Here is a 21966-nt window from a genome sequence, read left to right as displayed (position 1 = left end):
AGAATAGTATCAAATCTTTGGGTCACCTAAGCTGCATAAAGAGAACCTTAGACAAATATGGAATTCAACTCCATATTTTCCAACAGAGGCTGAATCTACTTTATATTTAGCTGGGAGGCAGTAAAGGTCCAGGAAAATAACTGGCTGTGAGCTCAGCCTGAAGGATGGATGCCCTTCCCACCAAGGCCTACCAGCTCCCTCTTCCCAGTACTGTCAACTTGAGGGTGGGTTCTCAAGCTACCCCTAGTTATCCCACACGTAACTTCCAATCAGCTGTATCATCATGTAACTGAAAACAAAGATGGCACGCACGGGTCACAATACCTGGCTTGCTCTTTGGCTCTCTTTAAGGACAAGATTTCTTCTTTCGGCTATCGTTGCTTCAAAATCCTGCAGTACAGGTGCCAGTGCAGGGTTAGCACCGCCTGCCCACTTGAGTCGCTGTTCAATACTTGCTTCAAGTGCTGCTAGTTTCTCCTGTAAAAGCCAGCAGAATCTCAGTGAATATCTGACACTCTCCAGTTCCTACTGGGCATCTTATAGCAATACCAGGGAGATTCAAAAGAAGCACATGAATCATTCAGAAAACATTTTTAACAAACATGTTCAAAATTTCACTTTGAACAGGTTCAACATGTCTGGGAAGAACTGGCTTTCAGTTTGTCTTAAAATTTTTCATTTTTAAAAAAAGTAGTCTTTAAAATCAAACACCTGCTACATCCAATTCCTAATGCACTTTATGTGCTATCTAGGAGAAAATCCATTTATCGCTTGCAACAACATGGATGGAGCCACAGAGTATAATACTAAGTGAAATAAGTCAGAAAAAGACAAGTATAAGGTTTCACTCGTATATGGAATTTGAGAAACAAAACAAGTGAAGAAAAAGAGAGAGGGAGAGAGAGACAAACTAAGAAACAGACTCTTAACTATAGAGAACTGGTGGCTACCAGAGGGGAGGTCAGTGGGAAGAGGGGAGAAATGGATGATGGGGACTGAAGAGTACACTTATGATGGGCGCTGAGTAACGTAGCGCATTAGTGAATCACTATATTGTACACCTAAAACTAATGTAACACTGTACGGTAACCACCTAGAATTAAAATAGCTTAATTCAAAAAATCCATTTACACTTTTGGTTGTGAAAGATGAAAATCTAATTCTCAGAAACTCAGCAGCTTATGGAAGATAGTAAAAATGTATCCAAATTACCATGATAAAGAAGGTTTTATGTAACAAAATTATTTCACTATTTATTCACCACTTCAGGCAAAGGATTCCCATCCTTTGTCTTTCCTGCACTTCTCTCCCGTTCTTTCTCTCACACAAACACACCTCTCAAGTGAGAAAGGCTCTCCACAGTTGAAAACTAGGCCTAGTATGCTACAGAGAAAAGGTACGTCGATCTTCAAAGAAGTGAGCTCCAGAAAGTTTCATTAAATACGTAAAAATTATAGAAGTGACTACACTTGATTTTGTACTCACATTAATTTATAAAATGAACAGGAAGACATCAGTTACTACTACGTACATGATGTAAGAATACACAATACAAAGATACATACATAACCATAATCAAGAACTGTTTCTCTTATTTAAAAAAGGGAGGTGAGACTAAATATTAAGCAGAAATGACAAAGAAATACAGTCAATAATAAAAGGAAAACATTCTATCGCCTTTAAATACCTTTAATTATACAACAGCGATAAGAACTGCCTAAGTTTTTTAGGTCTGAACAGTAAGCCAGATGGAACTGCTTATGTACATTTCAGAAGACACATTTTTCTAATCACCAGAGTTCCCTTAATGCACAAAGGCAGAGTGATCATCAAATCCATTAAAACCCTGAAATATTTAGTATGTCTCTATTCCTGGCTCAAAATACACAGCTTAATAGCAGATTTGGTTACCTTGGAGGGTAAGGAAAAAAGATAAATCACGCATAAAAGCGAAAAGCAGTGTGTGCCCCTGTAGCTCAGAAGCCAAGGACAGACGGGCAGATCCACTGAACCACGGAGCACCGACACGTCACCACGGTGCAGGTGCTCTCTCAAAGTAAATGTGCTGCAAGTAAGGTCTGACCGAACACACCTGAACTGTTGCAATTGAAGTTTCAATTTGGCTCAGAGTATGGAGTTTCTTTTTCATGCTGGTTAGGATGGCAGACCGAGGGGGAGGTGTGACTGACACGGCTTGTGGTCTATTGATAAGGAGGTCTTCATGCTGCCACTGTTCAAAGAAAAAGCAATGTAATAAAATCAGCAGGAAAAAAAACCTTTAGATAAAGAGATGGGAGGTATGAATTAGGACCGGGGGAAAGAAAAAAAAAAAAAAAAAAAAAACAGCTGCAGCAAAGCGAGGCAGGCAGAGAAGTGTAAGTGCAAAATTACAAAATGATCACAACCAGGTGAAGTTTCCTAATGTAGAGAATGGCTGATAAATTTCTTCAATCAGTGAAATGCAACATCTAAGTAATAATTCTGAAGATATTTCCAAGTCTGTAAAAAAGTTTAGTATACAACCTCCCCCAAAAGACATCTCCAGTTAAGAGATCGGAACGGGTACTGGGGGGTGGGGAGGGGTTGTCCAGCATGAGGCTACAGAAGTGATTAAAAGAAATGATGGCAGGAGTCACAGAACAAAGACTTCTCCGGAGAAGAAAGGGGCAGGCAGTTGCTGACAGAGGGTCAAGGCGCCTTCCATTTCAAGGGTGGCCCCAGAAGGCCAACTGGGCTATAATTTAAAAGTAATACATTGCGCTTTTATTAAAATGATGGACAGCTGTTCAGATGAACAAAACTGAAAGGCTTTTTTATGTTTTCCATACGGCTGTCAATTTTTAAGGAAATAAACTTTAGAAGAAAAAAATTTTAAAAACTCCAACGTGTTAGAAAGACTATTAATACATAATGAAAACAACTTCAAAATCTGAATAAATTAGTTTTCTTAATTCACGAGCTAAAAAAAAACAGCTATTGATAAAACCACAAAGAGAAGGAAATACACTGGTTCCTCACACTGGGCTATAACCACCAATTCCACCACTGGGAAGCAGCTTCAACATAAACGATACCAAAAAACCACTGTCTGTACCAAAACAGACCCCAAGAAAATGGCAGTCCCCAAATATTACTCTATGAGTTATATAACCTGTTTGAAGCTACTGATAATATTGAAGCCTGTATTGGCGGGGGTGGGGGTGGGGGTGGGGGAATAGCTACAATTTATACTGTGCTTAGTGTCTTAAACAGAACATAACTTTCTTTTAACATTTACTTTTAATGTTTACTTTTTGAGAGAGAGCGCGCACAAGTGCACGCATGAGAGTAGAGGGAAGGGGCAGAGAGAGAGGAAGACACAGAAGCCAAAAGAGCACAGTGCGGGGCTCAAACCCACAAGCTGTGAGATGATGACCCAAGCAGAAGTCGGATGCTTAACCGACTGAACCACCCAGGTACCCCTTTAACGTTTATTTTTGAGAGAGAAAGAGAGAGAGAAAGAAAGAGAGAGAGAGAGAGAAAGAAAAAGGAAAGAGAAAGAAAAAGGAAAGAAAAGAAAGAGAAAAGAAAAGAAAAGAAAAAAGAAAAGAAAAAACAGAGAGCATGAATGGTGGAGGGGCAGAGAGAGGGGCAGGGAGACACAGAATTTGCGGCAGGCTCCAAGCTCTGAGCTGTCAGCACAGAGCCCAACACAGGGCTCAACCCCACAAATCACGAGATCAGGACCTGAACCAAATCGGATGCTTGAGCCACCCAACTGTCCCAAACATCATTTTTTTTTTTTTTAAGTTTATTTATCTATTTTGAGAGCGGGGTGGAGAGAAAATCCAAGCAGGTTCTGCACTGACAGCCTATTCAGGGCTCCATCTCACGATCCGTGACATCATGACCTGAACCGAAAGGAAGAGTCAGACTCAAATGACTGAGCCACCCAACATTCCATATAGAACATCATTTGGGGGAGAGGGGGAACGGCGGATTTTTTAAAGTTTATTTATTTTTGAGAGCGAGAATCACAAGCAGGCTCCACGCACCTCCCCAAGCCCACCCCAGTGCAGAGCCCAATGTGGGGCTTAAACTCACAAAACACGAGATCGTGACCTGAGCGGACACCAAGAGTCAAATGCCTGATCAACTGAGCCACCCAGGTGCCCCTAGAACATTTTTAACACTCATGGCCCTGAACCTTTGTGAGAGGTACTGTCCCCACCTTAGGGAAGTTAAACTCAGATTCATATACCTGAATCCAAATCCATCTCATCCCCAAAGCCTGTGCTATCATACTGCCCCCCTAACTAATCAAGGACAAAAACCGGCTTCTCAAAAAAACAATTTCCAAATGATGACAGATTCATGCACAAAGTTGGTAACACATCAAGAGTATCAGGGAAACAGAAGTCACCTTAGAAATCATCTTAATTACACATTAAATCATATAGGAGGCACATTCACATAACGAATAAATTCAACCATTAGAAATTATATTTACAAGCAATACTTAATGACACAGACAATACCAAACATACAACGCTGATGGAAATGAATTCAAAGGTCACAAAGTGTAACCACAAAACACTCTCCACTACATGGAACACAGACAAGGAATAACAGGAAAGAAACACCAAAATTCCAAAAAGCTGGGTTTGCTGCAAGCTGGCACAATTCAGGATGTTTATATTTTTTTCCCCTTATATTGTTTTATATTAATCTCCCCAGATTTTCAAATTCCTACATTGGGGAAAAACACACTCGAAAAATACTCACTTGAAACATGGCAATATGCAGCTGAACACGCTGCAGGCTTGTCTTACAAGAAGAAATACTGGTTTCCAGCCTGCGCACCAAATCATGCTTCTTCCAGGCAGTGTCGTAGGAACTCGCTAACACAGTTGCCCTGTTCATGACCAACTGAGAGAACTTCCCGATCTGGATGTTGTGCTCCACTGCTTTCTTACAAAGATCATCAACAGAAACTTTGCTTTCAGCACCAAAATCCTTCGCCTCTACTTGAGCAATAATGTCTACACCTAAAGCACTGATAAAACTGCAGAGGGTGAGTCCTAGGGCTTGGTTGGGAAGTCCAATCAAGAGCTGCCTCACGAAGTCAGCCGTGAATGCCTTTATAGGTTTGGCCATCTGGTCTTCACTGAAACAAGAGTTTCTAAAAAGGGTTTTCACATTGACCATCTGTACAGGCCCATTTACAGTATTCTGATCTTCAAGTGAACTTGATCCTAAAAAAAGAAAATCTTCTTAAAGTATTTCATGCAAAGCAAAATAAGGTGACAGTACTGCTTATTTAAAAACAAGACTTGGGGAGCCTGGGTGGCTCAGTCGATCGGGCGTCTGACTTCAGCTCAGGTTGTGATCTCACAGCTCGTGAGTTCGAGCCCCCGTCAGACTCTGAGCTGAGCCTGTTTCAGATTCTGTGTCTCCCTCTCTCTCTGCCCCTCCCCCAGCTCATACTCTGTCTCCCTAAGAACTAAATAAACATAAAAAAATTAAAAAAAAAAAGACTTAATGAACATACAACTAAATTAAGCCTACCCCATCCTACACAACTAAATTCTACACAACTAAATTCAACACGTTTAACTGTGAAGTATTACCTGACAAAGTTTTAGAAAAGGTACCACAGAGCCTGAAGAACTCCTTAATTGTCTGTAGTCTTTTTAGAAAGAAAATTTCTTCTAGCACCTGCCGGTGATTATCATCATCAAAAAAATTGACTTGGGTGCTCCTAGCTTCCCTTATAATGTCAATCTTTCGCCAAGCTATGGGAATTTCCATCTTGTTTAACTATGTAAAAAAGAAGAAAAGTTCATTTCTCCACTCTTTGTACTGTGAACAACTACTTTACTACACTTGCATTATTTATTCACAAAATCAATATTTACCTTTTCAATTAGTAAACCAAAAGCAGTTTCCACTTGGGCAAACATGCCATCAAATGCTACCAACAGCATCTGGCCAGCTGACATTTTTGGTGTTTCATCAACTGAACCATTTCTTGGTTGGATTAATTCACCATATTGAGCATGAAGTATTCTAGAGAAAAAGAAAAGGGAATTAAAATCCTCCCTGAAGAGTAGTAAGTAAGAATAACAAGTGTCAGAGCCGGCTAACATGTAATCTAGAAAACAAATCTTGTTGCGTGAAGAGTGTTACGGTAAAACGGCATGTTGTGTCCACCATAATGTGAAGTTAATGATTCCAATTCAGTATTAGTAATCGATCATGTGATTAAATTTAATGCAAACTTGAATTATAACAATTTTTAAAAGAACTATATAAGATATTACAGTCTCATTTTATACAAAGAATGTAAAATAATATAACCTCCCAATAACTGTCAAGAATCACAAAATTCTGAAGTTGGAGGACTTAGCAAAAATTGTCCAGGATGTTCACACTACTGTCACATGACCGAGCCAACTACACGCAGTAAACTCAGATGCCTGCCATCTTGGGCAAGCTTGGTTTTGAATAATGCATAGTCTGAGCATAGGTTTTCAGAAATTCACCCTGCTCATCATTGTTAAGACTTACAAAGTGGCTTATGAATCAAGACACTATTCTGAAATTTTTATATAAAAAAAAATCAAAAACAGCACTCCTAGTACCTACAACTAGTATCATCAGTTTATGTCACTAACGTTAACTAGATTGTCAACTTTATCACACAGAAACTGCTACGAAACTATTAAGAGAATTTAAAAACTAGGCTAACCAGAGCAATTTCTTCTTCTTTTTTTTTTAATATACGAAATTTATTGTCAAACTGGTTTCCATACAACACCCAGTGCTCATCCCAAAAGATGCCCTCTTCAATACCCATCACCTACCCTCCCTTCCCTCCCACCCCCCATCAACCCTCAGTTTGTTCTCAGTTTTTAAGAGTCTCTTATGCTTTGTCTCTCTCCCACTCTAACCTCTTTTTTTTTTTTTTCCCTTTCCCTCCCCCATGGGTTTCTGTTAAGTTTCTCAGGATCCACATAAGAGTGAAAACATATGGTATCTGTCTTTCTCTAACCAGAGCAATTTCTAATGGAAAAAAGAGCTACAACATGCTATAAAATTTTCCTTAAGATGATGAAAGTTTCTCCAAAACAAGGTACAAATAAATATAAGCTGTAACAGAACCAAGCATGAAGATAGTCACCCAACTCATACAAAACAGTGGACAATCATCCATTTGAGGTAAGGGAAATCTGAATTAGATATTAAAGGGAGATAAATGAGGGCTGAAATACAGTGAGAAAGAAAGGTGTACTGATCTACATTTCACATTTGAAATAATGCTAAAAATTAAATGATAAAGATGTTAGGCAAATAATCTAAACCATTGTCTAGCTGACATTTATAATAATTACACTCTTTTTTATTGTATGGTGAAGTAACTACAAGTAAACATAAAATAGGAAAACTGTGACTGCAGAAAACACTAAAAATTAATGTTAACATTTTAGGTCAAGTAGCAGCACCATGATTAAGAAAAATAAGTTGAGGGGCTCCTGAGTGGGTCGGTTGGTTCAGCGTCCAACTTCAGCTCAGTTCATGATCTCACAGTTTGTGAGTTCAAGCCTTGCATTGGGTTCTGTGCTGACAGCTCAGAGCCTGGAGCCTGCTTCAGATTCTGGGTCTCCCTCTCTCTCAAAATAAACATTAAAAAAAAAATTTTTTTTAAGAAAAATAAGTTTATATTTTAGATACATATACTTCCTACAGTATTTAAGAATGAAAAGATACCTGCTTCAAACTAATTGGGGTAGTACAATTTAAAAAAAAAATTTTTTTTTAATGTTTATTTAGTTCTGAGAAAGAGAGAGAGCAGGGGAGGGGCAGAGAAAGAGGGACACACAGAATCCAAAGCAGGCTCTGGGCTCCAAGCCAGCAGCACAGATCATCACCCGGAGCTCAAACCCATGAACTGCGAGATCATGACCTGAGCCGAAGTTGGACCCTTAGCCGACTGAGCCACCCAGGCGTCCCAGGGCGGTACAATTTAAACAAATAATTTAAACCACTTAAACAGATGCAGATAATACCCAAAGGGGTAAAACAAAGGTTCATTCTACTATTCTACTTTCTTTAATCTTTGAATTTTCTCATGGAGGAAGCACGGCAGGTCAATCCATTTCAGCTCTCTCAATTATACTTTCTGGGGTCAACTGGACACGAGAATGCCAAAGAAAGAGGTCTTGAGTCACCAGAGATAAAGGGGCTTAAACCATGGGGATAGTGCATGGCTGAAGGAACCACCCAACCTTTACAGGTTCCAAGGTCAAACTGTTTTTCTGGATTTATGAGATGAAAAACACAGCGTTCAGTATCTAAAACAAACTTAATAAAATTTAAGCAAATTTAAAAGCCTTCACCTGAAGTGAGCCATATACTCCATTAGCTAACTAAACTGGCCCATGTGATTTCATGGAGTTCTGAGGGCTGGCTTAAAAAATACTACACTCCACTCCGTGTGTATTCACATGGTGAAACACCACCCACGCACGCGTCGTGTATGTGTTAGAACGGCACAGAGCTACACACACACAAACAAGCGCGTGAGTAACTGGTGAAACCTCAGGAAGCCCTGCTGACCGCGGCAACATCCCTTTCGCGGTGCTGCCACAGCCCATCAGTAGGCAAGATGCTAACGCCGCAGGATGGATGAAGCGTGAGCGAGATGTCCCTGCACACGGTTTTTACAACTTCCTGAGAACCTGTAGTTATTCCCAAATAAAAGTTTTTTAAAGATAAGTACACATTTGCAAGTAATTGTATCTGCTGTAAAATTAAAACTGAACTCAGAGTAGAATAAGAGCTCAGAACCCCTTTATCTGGCTTCCCCATCTCTTTCCCAAGAAAACTGCACAGCTAGCATTCACTTGCCTGGCTACATCGATGTAATGAGCATGTGTTTCTTCCTCGAGTCCCATAGCTGCATTTCTTAAGTAGGCCTGAAGAGATTCAACTAGAGTCTGCAGGGGAACGCCATCAGTGGTCTGCTCAATAAGACTGTCCAGCTCATGAAGCATACTTTCTAATGTGTACTCTCCTTTCATCAAACATCTCAGTGCTTCTGGAAATATGATTTGCCGGAAATTTGAATTTAATTCCTATAAATATGTGAGAAATATATTTTAATGTTTTCTGAGTTCAGATAAGTTATACATTTACAGGCTTAATGCCATATATTAAGAACTTATGCAACTATAACCAACATATGGCCACAAACCTCTCAGGGATCTTTAAGTGACCAATGAAGCAGGATTAAAAGGGGAGAAGTCAAATTGCCTTTCTGAACCAAAGATGTAAGAAGTACGGTGTTCAACTGATCTAAAACAAATTCATCAACTTTAAGCTAACTTAAAAGTGCTCACCTGAAGGGAGGTGTATACTCCATTGGCCAGGTGAACTGCCTCAGAAGCTTCCAGGGGGTTCGGGATGTCTAAGTCCTGCGGCACCAGGTGGCACTGCTTCAGTAACTGCACCAGGCACGTGACGTTCCCGCTCATGCTGCAGAGCTCCTCCAGGAACCAGGCTCCGTCCCGAGAGGTCAGATCCACCAGCTGCTCTCCCGCGCTTGAAGCTGCACCTTCCATCATCAGGTTCCGCCTAAACTCAAATATTTGTACAGTGAAACCGACCCAGCTACCCTCACTCACAAAAGCGAATGCCTCAACACTGGAAAGGAAGTAAAGCAGTTGTGACGTCAAGCAAGACCCAGGACAGTACAGAATACCTTAAGTTGGGGATTAAACAAAAGACCAGTGAAATCGCAAATAAACATCAATGTTTTCAAGACAACGAAACGGTCTCCACAGGAGGCTGGCTGACTCACCTTGTGAGGGTACAAAGGGCCGAAATAATAACACTCGCTAGACTCAAAGATCCTTCTTCTCCATTCTCGTGAAGAAAAACTTTAATACAACGTTCAATTTCTTTCAACTGATCTTCACAGACAGGCACAGTGACAGCTTCCTGTTTCAAGCGTTCCACTTGCCTAATAAGCCTGCTGTTGATGTCGGCTGCATACCGCTGCAGAGTCATTTCGGTGGCAGTGATGAACTGACACACTGTTGGGGGGGGCTGGGGGGCATACTGCATTTCGTATCTATAAAACCAGAGAGAGGCGCTTGTTTACAACACAACCACACTGGACCCAGGGCGACATGGGGTATCGCATATGATCCTCAAACCTTAAACAGGAGAAATCGTGATTTCCATTTTTACAGCCAAGTCTTAGGAACTGAAGTAACTTTCCAAGATGACTTGTTAATAAGGGACAGATCAATGTTTGAGTTTAGCTCTCTTGACCCAGATCCCCGTCAGTGGCTAAAGAGACTCCGACACTGGGATCCACTTTATTTAATGAGGAAAACCACACTGTCTTAGGAGGGAAAGCATGAGCTTAGATTCTCCTCAAACCAAGAAAAAAGTGACTCCGTTTAAAACCCCATCCATCAACCCATTCTCGCAGAAAAAATGAAATATCATGCACACATAATGATAATCATTTGAACACAGCTTTGCTTCCAATCGCACTAGAAGTTAAGCAAATGAAGCATGCCCAACTCACTTCCTGTAGAGCTCTTGACAGCGCTCTACTGTGATGTTACAGATGAGCTCTTCCATCCAGGTCTTCCACTGTTCAATCCGATGTTTCTGAAATATGGCCTTGGGGTACTGCAGAGCCACGGTCGCATAGTGATGCAGCTGCTCCAGGCAGCCCCGGAGCACGGAGCGCCGCTGCTGGAGAAGGGCACCCACCTCCCCCTCCAGCTGCTCGCACTGGCTGATCAAGTGGGCCTGGCCGGCATTCTGTAGAAAGGCTGTCGCTGGCACATAGCTCGGAGGACCTTTTGGTGAAAGAGGACTATTAATACCAGTGCAACTATTCCCTCCCACCCAGCAGTCACTGCAAGGAGCACAAAGCAGAACCCCACACATAACAAAACAACCCCAGATTCACAGGCTCACGTGTGTATCTAAAATAAATCAAAACCCATACCAAGGTCCATTTGTGTGCTGATCTCCTGAAGCAAACTTGCAAGCTGTGTTGCTTCTAAATTACTGAACGCAGCCTGATAATGTGTTATCCACTGTTCAAATTCATTGAGCTTCACCTGGATTGCTTCCTGAACAGCCCTTTGCTGAGTCTGTAGTTGAGTGTGTTCAGAATACCTAATAGGAAGGGAAAACGTTTTTTAATTGGTTCTTTCTTCTACGTACTTTCATAACCTTGATTTTGCTCAAACTTGGGACTGCCTAGTAAGCTCCCTTTTCAATCTTGAGGGCAGTGCTCAAACATAATACCTTACTTCTCTGATTTTTCCCGTAACTCTCTCAACTATACTCACAACATTCTAAATAAAATTCTACCATACCTTCCAGGTTTTGAGTTCTCTTCAGCATAAAAGACAAGAAGGTTGACAGATCTTTTGAATCTCACAGACCCGTGCAATGTGTTGCATCTGCATATGTACCGCTTACTGAGCACCTACCTACTCTGTACGAGGTTCATTCACTTAGATCATTCTAGTTTAATGCTTAACTCAGCAAAGTGGATAACATACCTGCCACTGTACTAATGAATAAGGACTCAGACACAGACTGTAGAGAGAAACCCCAGGTTTGCCTGAATCCAAGTTCATATTCTAACCACTATACCCACCCATCTCCCATAGTTACATGCTCAAACATGTGAATATAAAAAAGCAGAAAATTTAAATGAATTTTTGTGCATTAACATTTTGAAACTGCAGTCCTTGGGAGTATTTTTATCATTTATGTAAACTGCTGTAATAATTCTAAATCAGGTTGACAATGTTTACACAAATGTGAAAATTTTCCTTCATGGCAAATATTAAGAAACAAGAGCTTGGGGCTCCTCGGTGGCTGTCAGTTAAACATCTGACTTGGGCTCTCAGGTCATGATCTCACAGTTCACGGGTTCTGTGCTGACAGCTTGGAGCCTGGAGCCCACTTCATATTCTTTGCCTCCCTCTCTCTTTGTCCCTCCCTCTCTCATGCTCTGTTTCTCCCTCTCTCTCCTTCCCTCCCTCCCTCTCTCTAAAATTCATAAACATTAAAAAAACTTTTTTTTTTTTTTTTTTAAACAAACAAGAGTTCAACACTTTTAAACCTGTGTTGCAGAGTGTGAGAAGGATGGTCCACTCCTTCCGCTCCTTCTAGAAACTCTATTTCTTCTAGCAGTTTGCCCTGTAGTTTTTCCACATCTGTCAGTTGCTCCTGCAAACTTAGGTATTCATCTAAGCTGCTGTCCAGCTTGGGAAGCACAACCAGCATCTCATCCCTGTTCTTAAACCAGTTCACCTGTAGAAAGATAATTATGATTAGAAAGATTCTTACAGGGTCAACTGTGAGACAGCATGACACGTGCCAGAAGGAACGTGTTAGATGAACACCCTGACCCTGACAGGGTGATGGTATCACCTGCATTTTACAAATAAAGATAAGCAGGGCGTTCAAGTTCACACAGCTGTAGTAAACGGGGACTCAAATCCCACAATACCATGTAGTTACCACCAAGGCACACAAAACAGTGTTGGCATCACTGGCTACCACAATACTAAGATTAAGACTGACGGGAGGCTATCTAATTAAAGAACACCTAAAATAGTCACTGGTAAACACACTGCAGTGTATTAAAAAAGGTCTAAGTTTTTTCAATTCATGAACCCATCTCCAACAAACGGGAGTGTGGTCGTGTGCCTTTGTGCACAACACAAATGTGTTGGCAGCATTTCCTACTAATAAGACATCAAATCGCCCTATTCCGCTGCCCTTTCAATGTTGTACATGACAGTCATCCAAAAAAAATTTTTTTAAAGATAGCTTTAGAGGCACGTGGGTGGCTCAGTTGGCTACACATCTGACTTCAGCTCAGGTGAGGATCCCGCGGCTCGTGGGTTCGAGCCCCAAGTCGGGCTCTGTGCCAAAAGCTCGGAGTCTAGGGCCTGCTTCAGATTCTGTGCCTCCCTCGCTCTCTGCCCCCCTGCTGAAAAAATAAACATTAAAAAAAAATACTATTCCTATGAAAATAACTAAATCAACAGAGTTTCACCCACTTTTTGATGGACATGTTAACACTAATAAAAGGCGGTGACTGTCACTGCCCTCACCTTAATTTCAGCTACTCTGGAAGAAAAGAGGCTGCGGGTGATCTCTCGCTCCATCTCTCTCTTGCTCTGCTTGCTCTCGGCCTGCTGGCCGCCTCCACCGTACACAGCGCCAGCAAACCCGGCCTCGCCCCCAGCCGTCCAGTCCACCAGAGGGTCATACACAAAGGCCTCCAGCAAAGTCAGCAGAGTCTCTCTGCCACGCCGCATAATGTGTAGAACCTGTTTTTAGAGAAGTTTCAATCAGGCTTTCCCCCAGGTTCCTCACTGAAATGCAGTCTTTCATTCCACAAGATCTGTTAATTTAACAGGTACGTGAAAAGGTGGAGAGAAACAGTGTACCTGCTCGCATGAAAGCCTAAAAACACCTTCTACTCCAGTTACACCCAGTGCCGTTTCAATGTTCTGTGTCATTCGGAAAGGGACCTTCTCAGGAACTCTAAGGCTTTTACCTTGAAAAGACAAATGGTTCTGTTTTTGTCCTTTCACCAAAAACATCTGACCCACACGTAAATGTAAAAAGTCCAATTTGATTTTACCTTTTTCGAAGCAAACGTTGTAGTCTATGTGAACCACCTCTCCAGTCGTCATATCTATGAGAACGTTATCCAGATGTCTGTCTCCAAGGCCAATTATGTATCCGACCATAGACATGACTGCAGTAGATCTGGCGTAAGACTAAACAAGAGGGTAAAGGGTGGGGAGAGCAGGCTGTAACACCATCAGCAAATCTCCTTCCAACACAGACTGGACGCTTCAAAATTCCCAACACCATAACCCCGCTCCCTCATTTCTAACTAGCTGGCACTCCTCGGGGCTGCTATGAGCGGTCACGGAGGCTCTGCGCTGAGCAGCAGCACACAACACTGTGGTCCCTGTTGGTCGTGCTCAGTATCAGAATGCTGGATTTAAAAATCAAACTATTTTCAGTCTCCCTAGTTTTTCCTTTTCTCAAGTTTTTATTCTTTCATTCCATCCATAATCCCCTCTGTTCTGCCCACACACAGTTATGGCCACGCCTCATAAAAATAAGTGCACCTAAGATTCAAATACAGTTCTCGAATTTCCACGTCTGGAGGGAGACAAGGGGGAAGAGAAGGACGGTGAACAACACACACAAGATAGGAAACAGGCAAAAGAAACAGCAATATTGATTACAGTCCCAAACAAAACACATACCTGTGTGACTCTCCACCATTCGTCAGGGGTGGTACAAGATGACCAAAGCTCTTTAGCAAGGAGATTTGGGGGGGTGGCCTCCATTAACTCTTCTAATACCGCCTTCATTACATGAAGAGGCCAATCTCGTCGGGACACATCCAAACTAAGTCCAACTGCTTTTAAAGCAGGGCCAATTTTACTATAATAAAGTTCACTAGGACGAGGTACAATTCCCGGATTCTGAGGAGTTTGGTAGGAATCTTGGGCCTTAAAAAAAATTTTTTTTAAGAAAAAAAATTAACTTTATTTAAACAAAGGTTACTTGCAATATAAAGTAGTATGTTAAAAACTGATTTTTGAGTGGCATTCTCCATCTATCTAGCCAATTTATACACACCAAACAGGTAATTCTTCTGGAAGTTCCATCTTTCTTACAATCTACACATCTTTCTCTTAATTAACTACTATGACTTTACTGGAAACTTGGTCTACTGTTCTATTTTCTCGAGGTTCAATTCAAACTCAACATCCAATTTACATTCTTCTTTGTAACATACAATTCTATTTAAAATTAGTCGTTAATTTGGAATGCCTGAGTGACTCAGTAGGTTAAGCATCCTACTTTTGATTTCTTTGGCTCAGGTCATGATCTCATGGTTTTTGAGTTCAAGCCCCAGGTGAGACGCTGTGCTGACAGTCTGGAGCCTGCTTGGGATTCTCTCTTTCTCCCTGTTTCTGCCCCTCCCCCACACGTGTGCGTTCTTGCTCCCTCTCTCAAAATAAACTTCAAATCTATCATTAATGAATGCACAAATTTCATTCTTCACTGATCAAGTCATTTAACAACATTCAGACAAATATTTAGGTAGTCCCTAATTCCCATCACTAATCTACCCCCCCCAATAATTGTTCTGTAGTCTTCTACGCTTATTTTTTAAATTCGACTCCTTTCAAACTCTTGTTCCTTCCTATACCTAACCTAATTAGATTGTTTTGGCTAGATATGGAATCCTGAAGTTCAGACTAGAAAACTTACCTTGTATGTCTCTAGCACTTGGTACTGTTCCTGGCATATACTCAACACACAGGTACTTAGCTACAATTAATGCTAAATTGAATCCCTAGTCTAAACCAAAATCATAAATTTCCCAGTCACAAAATCACATAATTAACCCTAAATATAAAGTTGTTTATTATTTACATCCTTAATTTAAAAGAACCTGGGTTTCCAAGCTGTTTATTATAAGTTTAACTTAAAAGACCCTAGTTAAGCCCAATAAAAAAAGCATCAAGATGTTAAATATCAACTTACTGAGTGATTAATGACCATACTACCATCCTACCTGCTCCCCCCTATATTTGTCTAGAACAAGACTGTCAAATGTCACCATTTCTTCCTCTTAAGTTTTTATAAAATGTGCCTCAGAAACACTTTCCCAGATACCTTAAGTCTATTCTGTAACATATAAACTTTCCAAAACACTCAAGAACAGTAGCCTGTAAGCATTTCACACAGAACAAGAGACTAATATGCTTTTTTATATATATTCAAATAAAAGTATATGCATATTTGAGTTTTAATCAACCTTCTGTGCTTGTAAGGCGGCCTCCCGTTGTTGCCATCGTTTGTAAAGACCAAATAAAGGTGTGGCTCCATCCACCCACTGGATTAGTCCTGATCGTGTTCCTAGCGGTGTTACAGAATAGTGTCGGGCATGGAAACGGGGCGTTTCCTGGCGATTGATTGTAGCAAACATGGTATTCACAATAGACAGGAATTGCATTATTCTCTCATCCAGATGTAAATCTTCCAATCCTATGGAAACAAAAGGTAAAAGTAGCTAGAGTGGTGACCACATGGGTGTAAAGTGCAATGGGGTGGAGGGGCATGGGGCTTACAAACATACACTTTTGTGTTTCTTCTCAGTTAACAGAAGCAGTCAAAAACTGAGAGCCAAAGAAGCACAATGACAGCATTAGAGAACATTCCATTTAGTCACAAGGTATCAAGACACTAGCATTATTAGCTGTACCTCATTTCTGCTTATATAAGTTCTTAAGCAAAGAGACAGTAGGAAATGGAAAAATCTTACTACACAGCCTCCAACCACTGCTATTCAAAATCACGGCCAGGCTATTCACCTGCAACAATCCTCTCCCATCACATTTCACACACAAAATCAGATTAATCAGATTAATGCTCTTCTTTTAAATCCCACCTTTGAAAAGGTAAGGATAGCTTTTCCCATCTGACCCCAGAAAGAGAAGTTTCTTTGGCTTGGTTTTGGTAGGTAAGATGGTGATGGTTCCGCCCACACTGTGGATTGTGACAGTGTCTCTAGCTGACACCTCTCCAGGAAGAGCAATTTCAGTGTTAGTCATGGCAGCCAGCCAGGGGCTGATTTCTTCAAGACGCAAGATGTAACTTGCACGTTTCTGTGCTCTCTGTTGCAAACTCAGCATTATCTATATTTAGGAGATGGGGAAAAACAAGTTCATGTTATCATTACAGCACTTATTTTCTTCCACATTCAACTGGCATAAAAGTGCACTTAACATACCAACACAGATACTTCTTATTGTAGTGCCTATCCTTATTTGACGTTATGTATTTGGGCCATCCTGAGAAGGGAAATAGTGGTGTGCAGATGTGACCTAGGTGATTTTTACTTTGTTCAGACCAACTTCTCTGTCCAAACAAGCAATGAAATCCCAGCAGATGGAAAGAAAGCACTAATTCAGAAGCAAAATTCAGAGCTTCTAACAAGCTAATCCCCCCACTGTTAAGCTATGTTTGATCAGTGCCAAAACAAATCAATTAAGTCCTCACAATAGAGCGGATGTAACTGACAGCTGTTGGCTATCAAATAGATACACTGTTAGAGCTCTGACCACTTAAAGTATGTAGAATAACACCACAACCCCCTCTAATAATTCGCAGGGAGTGAATAGCATATGTAGGTGTATCCCTGCTTGCAGCTAACTCAATAATGTGCACCTGAATTAATGAACTCTGGGTTCTGCTTTCATGTGAAAAATGTGTAATCAATCCTTAGCGAGCTTTGTTCCATAAAGGGAAAAATACAACTGGGAACACCCCAAGTATCCATGACAGGACAATGGATACACTGTGTCATTTTCCCATATTAGATCAATGTTCACCTGCATACAAAATATGGATGGACCATTAAAAAAAAAGAAAAAAAAACCCAATGCTAATCTATCAATTATGGAAGTAATAAAAACATACATGCATACACACACACATACACCATGTATACACACACACACACACATATACATACATACATACATACTGGTATACTGTATATAACCTCATTTATATTAAGTTAAAAACATCCTTTAGAAATGCATCAGTAAATAAAAACTATTTTTTAAAGTATTCTTCCCATCTCTTCCTCTGGTTTTCTTGGTTAATTTATTGACAAGGAAACACAGAAGCAAGGAACTGCTAATGGAACACAAGCAAACAAGTCTGGCTGGGCCACACACACAATGAACTTCAGGCTTCACGTTAGCCCTCTAGCCTTGTGCTTCTAGTTTACGTCCTATGAATTTAGCATGTACTCTAGTTTCCTCTAGATTGCACTTACTCATTAAAGTCAGGTGGACTTTCTTTCTACACTGTCTTTTAATAGTTTTCTCACTGCTAAAGTAAGGAAATTAGGAGTAAGGTAAGGGATAGAGAAAGAGAGAATGAAAGAAAGAAAAAGCTACATGATAAATGTTCTCCTAAAATAATGGTGCTGTTGCTGTACCAGGTCAAAGAAAACACACAATTAAGGGGACCAAAACATAAAAGACAGGATTCTCAAATATTTAAAAACGCTAATCATCCCCAAGTAGCCTATGCAAAACCCATTTCAAAACAGTTACTTATAAAAATTGATGTTGTTCCATGTGAACATTTTGTCTGTTAGAAATATTTAATAACAAAAAAAGAGAGGAATATTCAATACCCACCCCAAAGAAAACTATATAGGTACAAGGTTAAATTTTATAATCTTTATGAAGACAATAAAGCAAGCAATCAATATTTAGTTCGAGGCCAGACCTCTTCCTTGGTTAATTTTTTACAGTATATTCTTCCTTAGTGTGAACCCTCTACAGATAAAAGTTTGCTGCCCTAGGCACACTCACCGCCAAATTCTCCAAATAAAGAAAACACCTTTCTTTCTCCACATTTCTTATAAGCAACTGGTCATAGGTTGCCTTCTAGGGGCCTACAAAAGTCTTCTCTCACATTGCAAGTAAGGAGAGTCCCCATATTTAAATTCTGTATCTCATACGGAATTTCCCATTCTAGTAGCATTCTTGAGATTTTTCTGTACCTCTTTAAAGGGAATCCAGCTGCTTCCAGGCTTTGCGGGATTGGAGGGTGTCTTCAGTTTTTCAAGAGCATTTTCAATTGCTTCACCATAGTTATCCTGAAACCACTTTTCATGAGGTGTCTCCGCAGGGGCCGCGGTGATGCTCCTCACATGCTCCAAAGCGAACACAATGGGCTTCATCAAAGCCGTGTGCTTTTCCCGCATGATAGCAATTTTCTCTTCTCTGGCCAGGGAGGCATAAAGAGTTTTACAAACATGGAACAGTTTAAATGCATCAAGTGCAAGTAAATACTATCAGAGAGTAAGCTAAATAAATAAAATACTGGCAAAATAACTTACTAACACAGCACTGTAAAATATCCAGCACATGAAAGAGGAAGCTTTTTTCAACAACTGGTACTGGGAAAACTGGACATCCACTTGCAAAAGAATGAAGCCAGACCCTTACCTTCCTTATACGACATGCGAAAAAATAACTCAAAATGGATCAAAGACCTTAAGAGCTAAGACTTTAAAACTCTTAGGAAAAAAAATGTAGAGGAAAGGCTTCTGGCCGCTGGATTTGGCAACAATTTCTCAACAAAAGGCAAAACAGAAAAACCGGGCTACTATATCAAAAGATCTATTAAGGAGAAGGAGCAATTTCGTGCATCAAAAGATACTATTAAGAGACTGAAAAGAACGCACAAAAGGGGAGAAAATATTTGCAAATCATACATGTGAAAGGGGGTTAATATTGAGAATTACAGAGAGAACTCCTAAAATAACAAAAAAAATTCCCAACAACTCAAATTCAAAACTGAGCAAAAGATTTGAATAGACATTTCTCCAAAGAAGCTATTCAAATGATCAAAAGGCACATGAAAAGAGGCTCAACATCACTAGTCGTTAGGGAGATGCGAGTCAAAACCACAAGCAGATACCACTTCACACCCATCAGGATGGCTACTATATAAAAAAACAAGAAATGACAAATATTGGCAAGTATGTGGAGAAACTGGAACTCTTGAGCACTTGTGGCAGGAATGTAAACTGATGCAGGAAAACAGCACCAGTTCCTCTGGTGGTTCCTCTGTAATTCAAACATAGAGTAACAATATGACCCAGGCAAATCCATTGGATCATACACAAAATAACTGAAAACGGAGTCCAACAGATACTTGCACACTGATGTTCACCAAAAAGCAACCCAAATGTCCACTGAGAGATGATGGCATGAACTAAATGAGGTATATCCATACAATGGAATATTATTCGGCGATAAAAGGAAATTCTCACATATGCCACAACATGGATGAACCTCCAAACATGCGAAGGGAAACACGCCAGGCACAAAAGGACAAATACCTCTGACTGCACTTACATGAGGTGCTCGGAGGAGTCAAATTCAGAGACAAAAAGTAGAGTAGTGGTAAAGAGGGGCTAGGGTTAAGGAGCCATGGAAGGTTAGTGTTTAATGAGTACAGAGCTTATGTCTGGGATGAATAAGTTCTGGAAATGAACAGGAGTGATAGTTGCACAACACCGGACACACGCTTACTGTGACTGAATTACACTTAAAACTGGTTAAAGTAACAAACTTTATGTCTTGTGTATTTTACGTTACAAGCGGGGAGGGGGGCAGGGAGCGGCTTTGTTTTCAGAGTAAAAGCGTATGAAAACGTACTTGCGTAAGGTGTTGTTGTTCTGCACTCTCTTCACCTCATCTTCCAGCTGCTGGATTCGTCTCAGGACATACATATGTTGCTGTAACAGAACTCCCAACCAGAGCTCATCCCAGAGAACAGTGACCCTGCGCAGCTCAGCCACAAGCATCTGAACCTGCGACACATGGTACATCCAAATACGCTCAGCTACAAGTCCACACACCCAGCACAGTTCTGCAAACACTAGGAATTACACGTTCACTGTGTGCATCTTTGATTCATTCTACGAGCAGAGAACCTTGATTAGTGATTCTATCAATACTGATTTGTAAAACCGGTACTGACTTGTAAAAGCTCATTTAGAGTAAAAACTCTAAAGGTTTTTTTGTTCTTCAAATACGGTTTCCATGACAGTGTTTATGGATGGGTTCTAGGTTGTTTTATGGGGAGGGGGAGAATATAATAAAAGCTGTTTTAAAACATATGAATTGTGCTTTTCTGTACCTGTAACACCATGGTTGGGTTTGCAGAGGACAGTTTATCGACAATTTTGCTGTAGCAATCCTGCATCATGGCCTGGTCTTCATTTAATCCACTTTTAGGTTCATCCTTGTTGCTATCCTGAGAGGCAGGAGGACTTCCTCCCTCACATTCAGAAACCAGCAATTCTTCTCCTTGAATATTGCCAAGTAAAGTTGGAATTGCAGAGGAAAACTTATTTCCTATGAGAAAATGCAAGAATAAGGTACACTTTGGAAGTTTCTCCTATGCGCGTATGTTAAGAAAAACATCGGTAATCTATTTGACTCCAAGGGCACTCACTTTAATTTGCCTTCTGTGCATTAAAATGACCAAAAATCATGGATCTTCTGCCTTGTATTTATTAATATTATAAGCAAGTAGAAGATAAATGAAAAAATAAATAAATGAGCCTCAGCACACAAAGCTTTCTCACAGCCAGAGCCCTCTGAGCTTCATTTCCTCCTTATCCACCATTTACTCAACTCATCAGGGAATCTGATTTCTCCAAGTCTGAATGGGTTACTCTAAGGCTGAAGGTCGCATGTAAAGAACATGCCCCACTGTGGGACTCAGCAGTTACTATCTCAATAAACCGTAATTATTATTATTATTATTTATTCTCGAAAAAAGTATGAACTCCCCAACGCTGTAACATAAAGCTCAAAAAGTTTACCTAACAGACATTCCTTGCAAAAGACTTTATATTTAGAGCAGAGTAGCAGTGTTTTAATATTCCATACCTGAAGCCTGTGATTCAGTACTAAGTGATATGGTGCCCACTATTGCAGGGTACAGTATGAGATGTGGGGAATCTTGAGCCACTCGGCAGAGGAGGTTACAAATACTCTGGCGCACATATACTTCAGGATGGTTTAAGCGTGAGAAAAGCTGTGGAATAATTCCTTCAGGATAAGAAGAAAGAAAGATACTTTAAAGTTATTAAAAACTGTCAACACAGTAGATGCAAACGCGTAAAACCTGACATATGTCAGCATCAGTTCTAAGAGCCTCAAATTCCTCTCTGTATTAATAACAAAGAACCCTAACAATAGCTCCTGATTTGCACGTTTGGTTAGGGTACAGAGCAATTCAACAATGTTCTGGCCAAATGTATTTTCTAAGAATGCCTGTAAAAGACAGACA

At 40.5% G+C, this 21966-nt stretch overlaps 1 protein-coding gene across 7 annotated transcripts in view; it reads right to left on the bottom strand.

Moving 5' to 3' along the window:
• SMG1 (SMG1 nonsense mediated mRNA decay associated PI3K related kinase) overlaps positions 1 to 21966 on the bottom strand; it is a 98973-nt gene that overhangs the window by 8356 nt on the left and 68651 nt on the right. For 6 of the 7 annotated variants that reach the window (XM_042922070.1, XM_042922073.1, XM_042922072.1 and 3 more), the window contains 21 exons: positions 21564 to 21725; positions 20806 to 21023; positions 20322 to 20476; positions 18656 to 18878; positions 16523 to 16769; positions 15890 to 16119; positions 14322 to 14570; positions 13682 to 13820; positions 13485 to 13594; positions 13146 to 13364; positions 12146 to 12336; positions 11012 to 11184; positions 10580 to 10859; positions 9842 to 10114; positions 9381 to 9615; positions 8890 to 9116; positions 5898 to 6048; positions 5610 to 5799; positions 4765 to 5234; positions 2093 to 2230; positions 325 to 477 (listed from right to left, as the gene is read on the bottom strand). In XM_042922070.1, the coding sequence (XP_042778004.1) occupies positions 325 to 477; positions 2093 to 2230; positions 4765 to 5234; positions 5610 to 5799; positions 5898 to 6048; positions 8890 to 9116; positions 9381 to 9615; positions 9842 to 10114; positions 10580 to 10859; positions 11012 to 11184; positions 12146 to 12336; positions 13146 to 13364; positions 13485 to 13594; positions 13682 to 13820; positions 14322 to 14570; positions 15890 to 16119; positions 16523 to 16769; positions 18656 to 18878; positions 20322 to 20476; positions 20806 to 21023; positions 21564 to 21725 (4433 nt within the window). Of the gene's footprint in view, positions 1 to 324; positions 478 to 2092; positions 2231 to 4764; positions 5235 to 5609; positions 5800 to 5897; positions 6049 to 8889; positions 9117 to 9380; positions 9616 to 9841; positions 10115 to 10579; positions 10860 to 11011; positions 11185 to 12145; positions 12337 to 13145; positions 13365 to 13484; positions 13595 to 13681; positions 13821 to 14321; positions 14571 to 15889; positions 16120 to 16522; positions 16770 to 18655; positions 18879 to 20321; positions 20477 to 20805; positions 21024 to 21563; positions 21726 to 21966 lie in introns of those variants that run through there. The other variant, XM_042922077.1, reaches the window with a different exon arrangement.

Source organism: Panthera leo, chromosome E3, assembly GCF_018350215.1.
Source record: "Panthera leo isolate Ple1 chromosome E3, P.leo_Ple1_pat1.1, whole genome shotgun sequence".
NCBI lineage: Eukaryota > Metazoa > Chordata > Mammalia > Carnivora > Felidae > Panthera > Panthera leo.
This window is presented reverse-complemented; position numbering and strand designations above follow the sequence as displayed.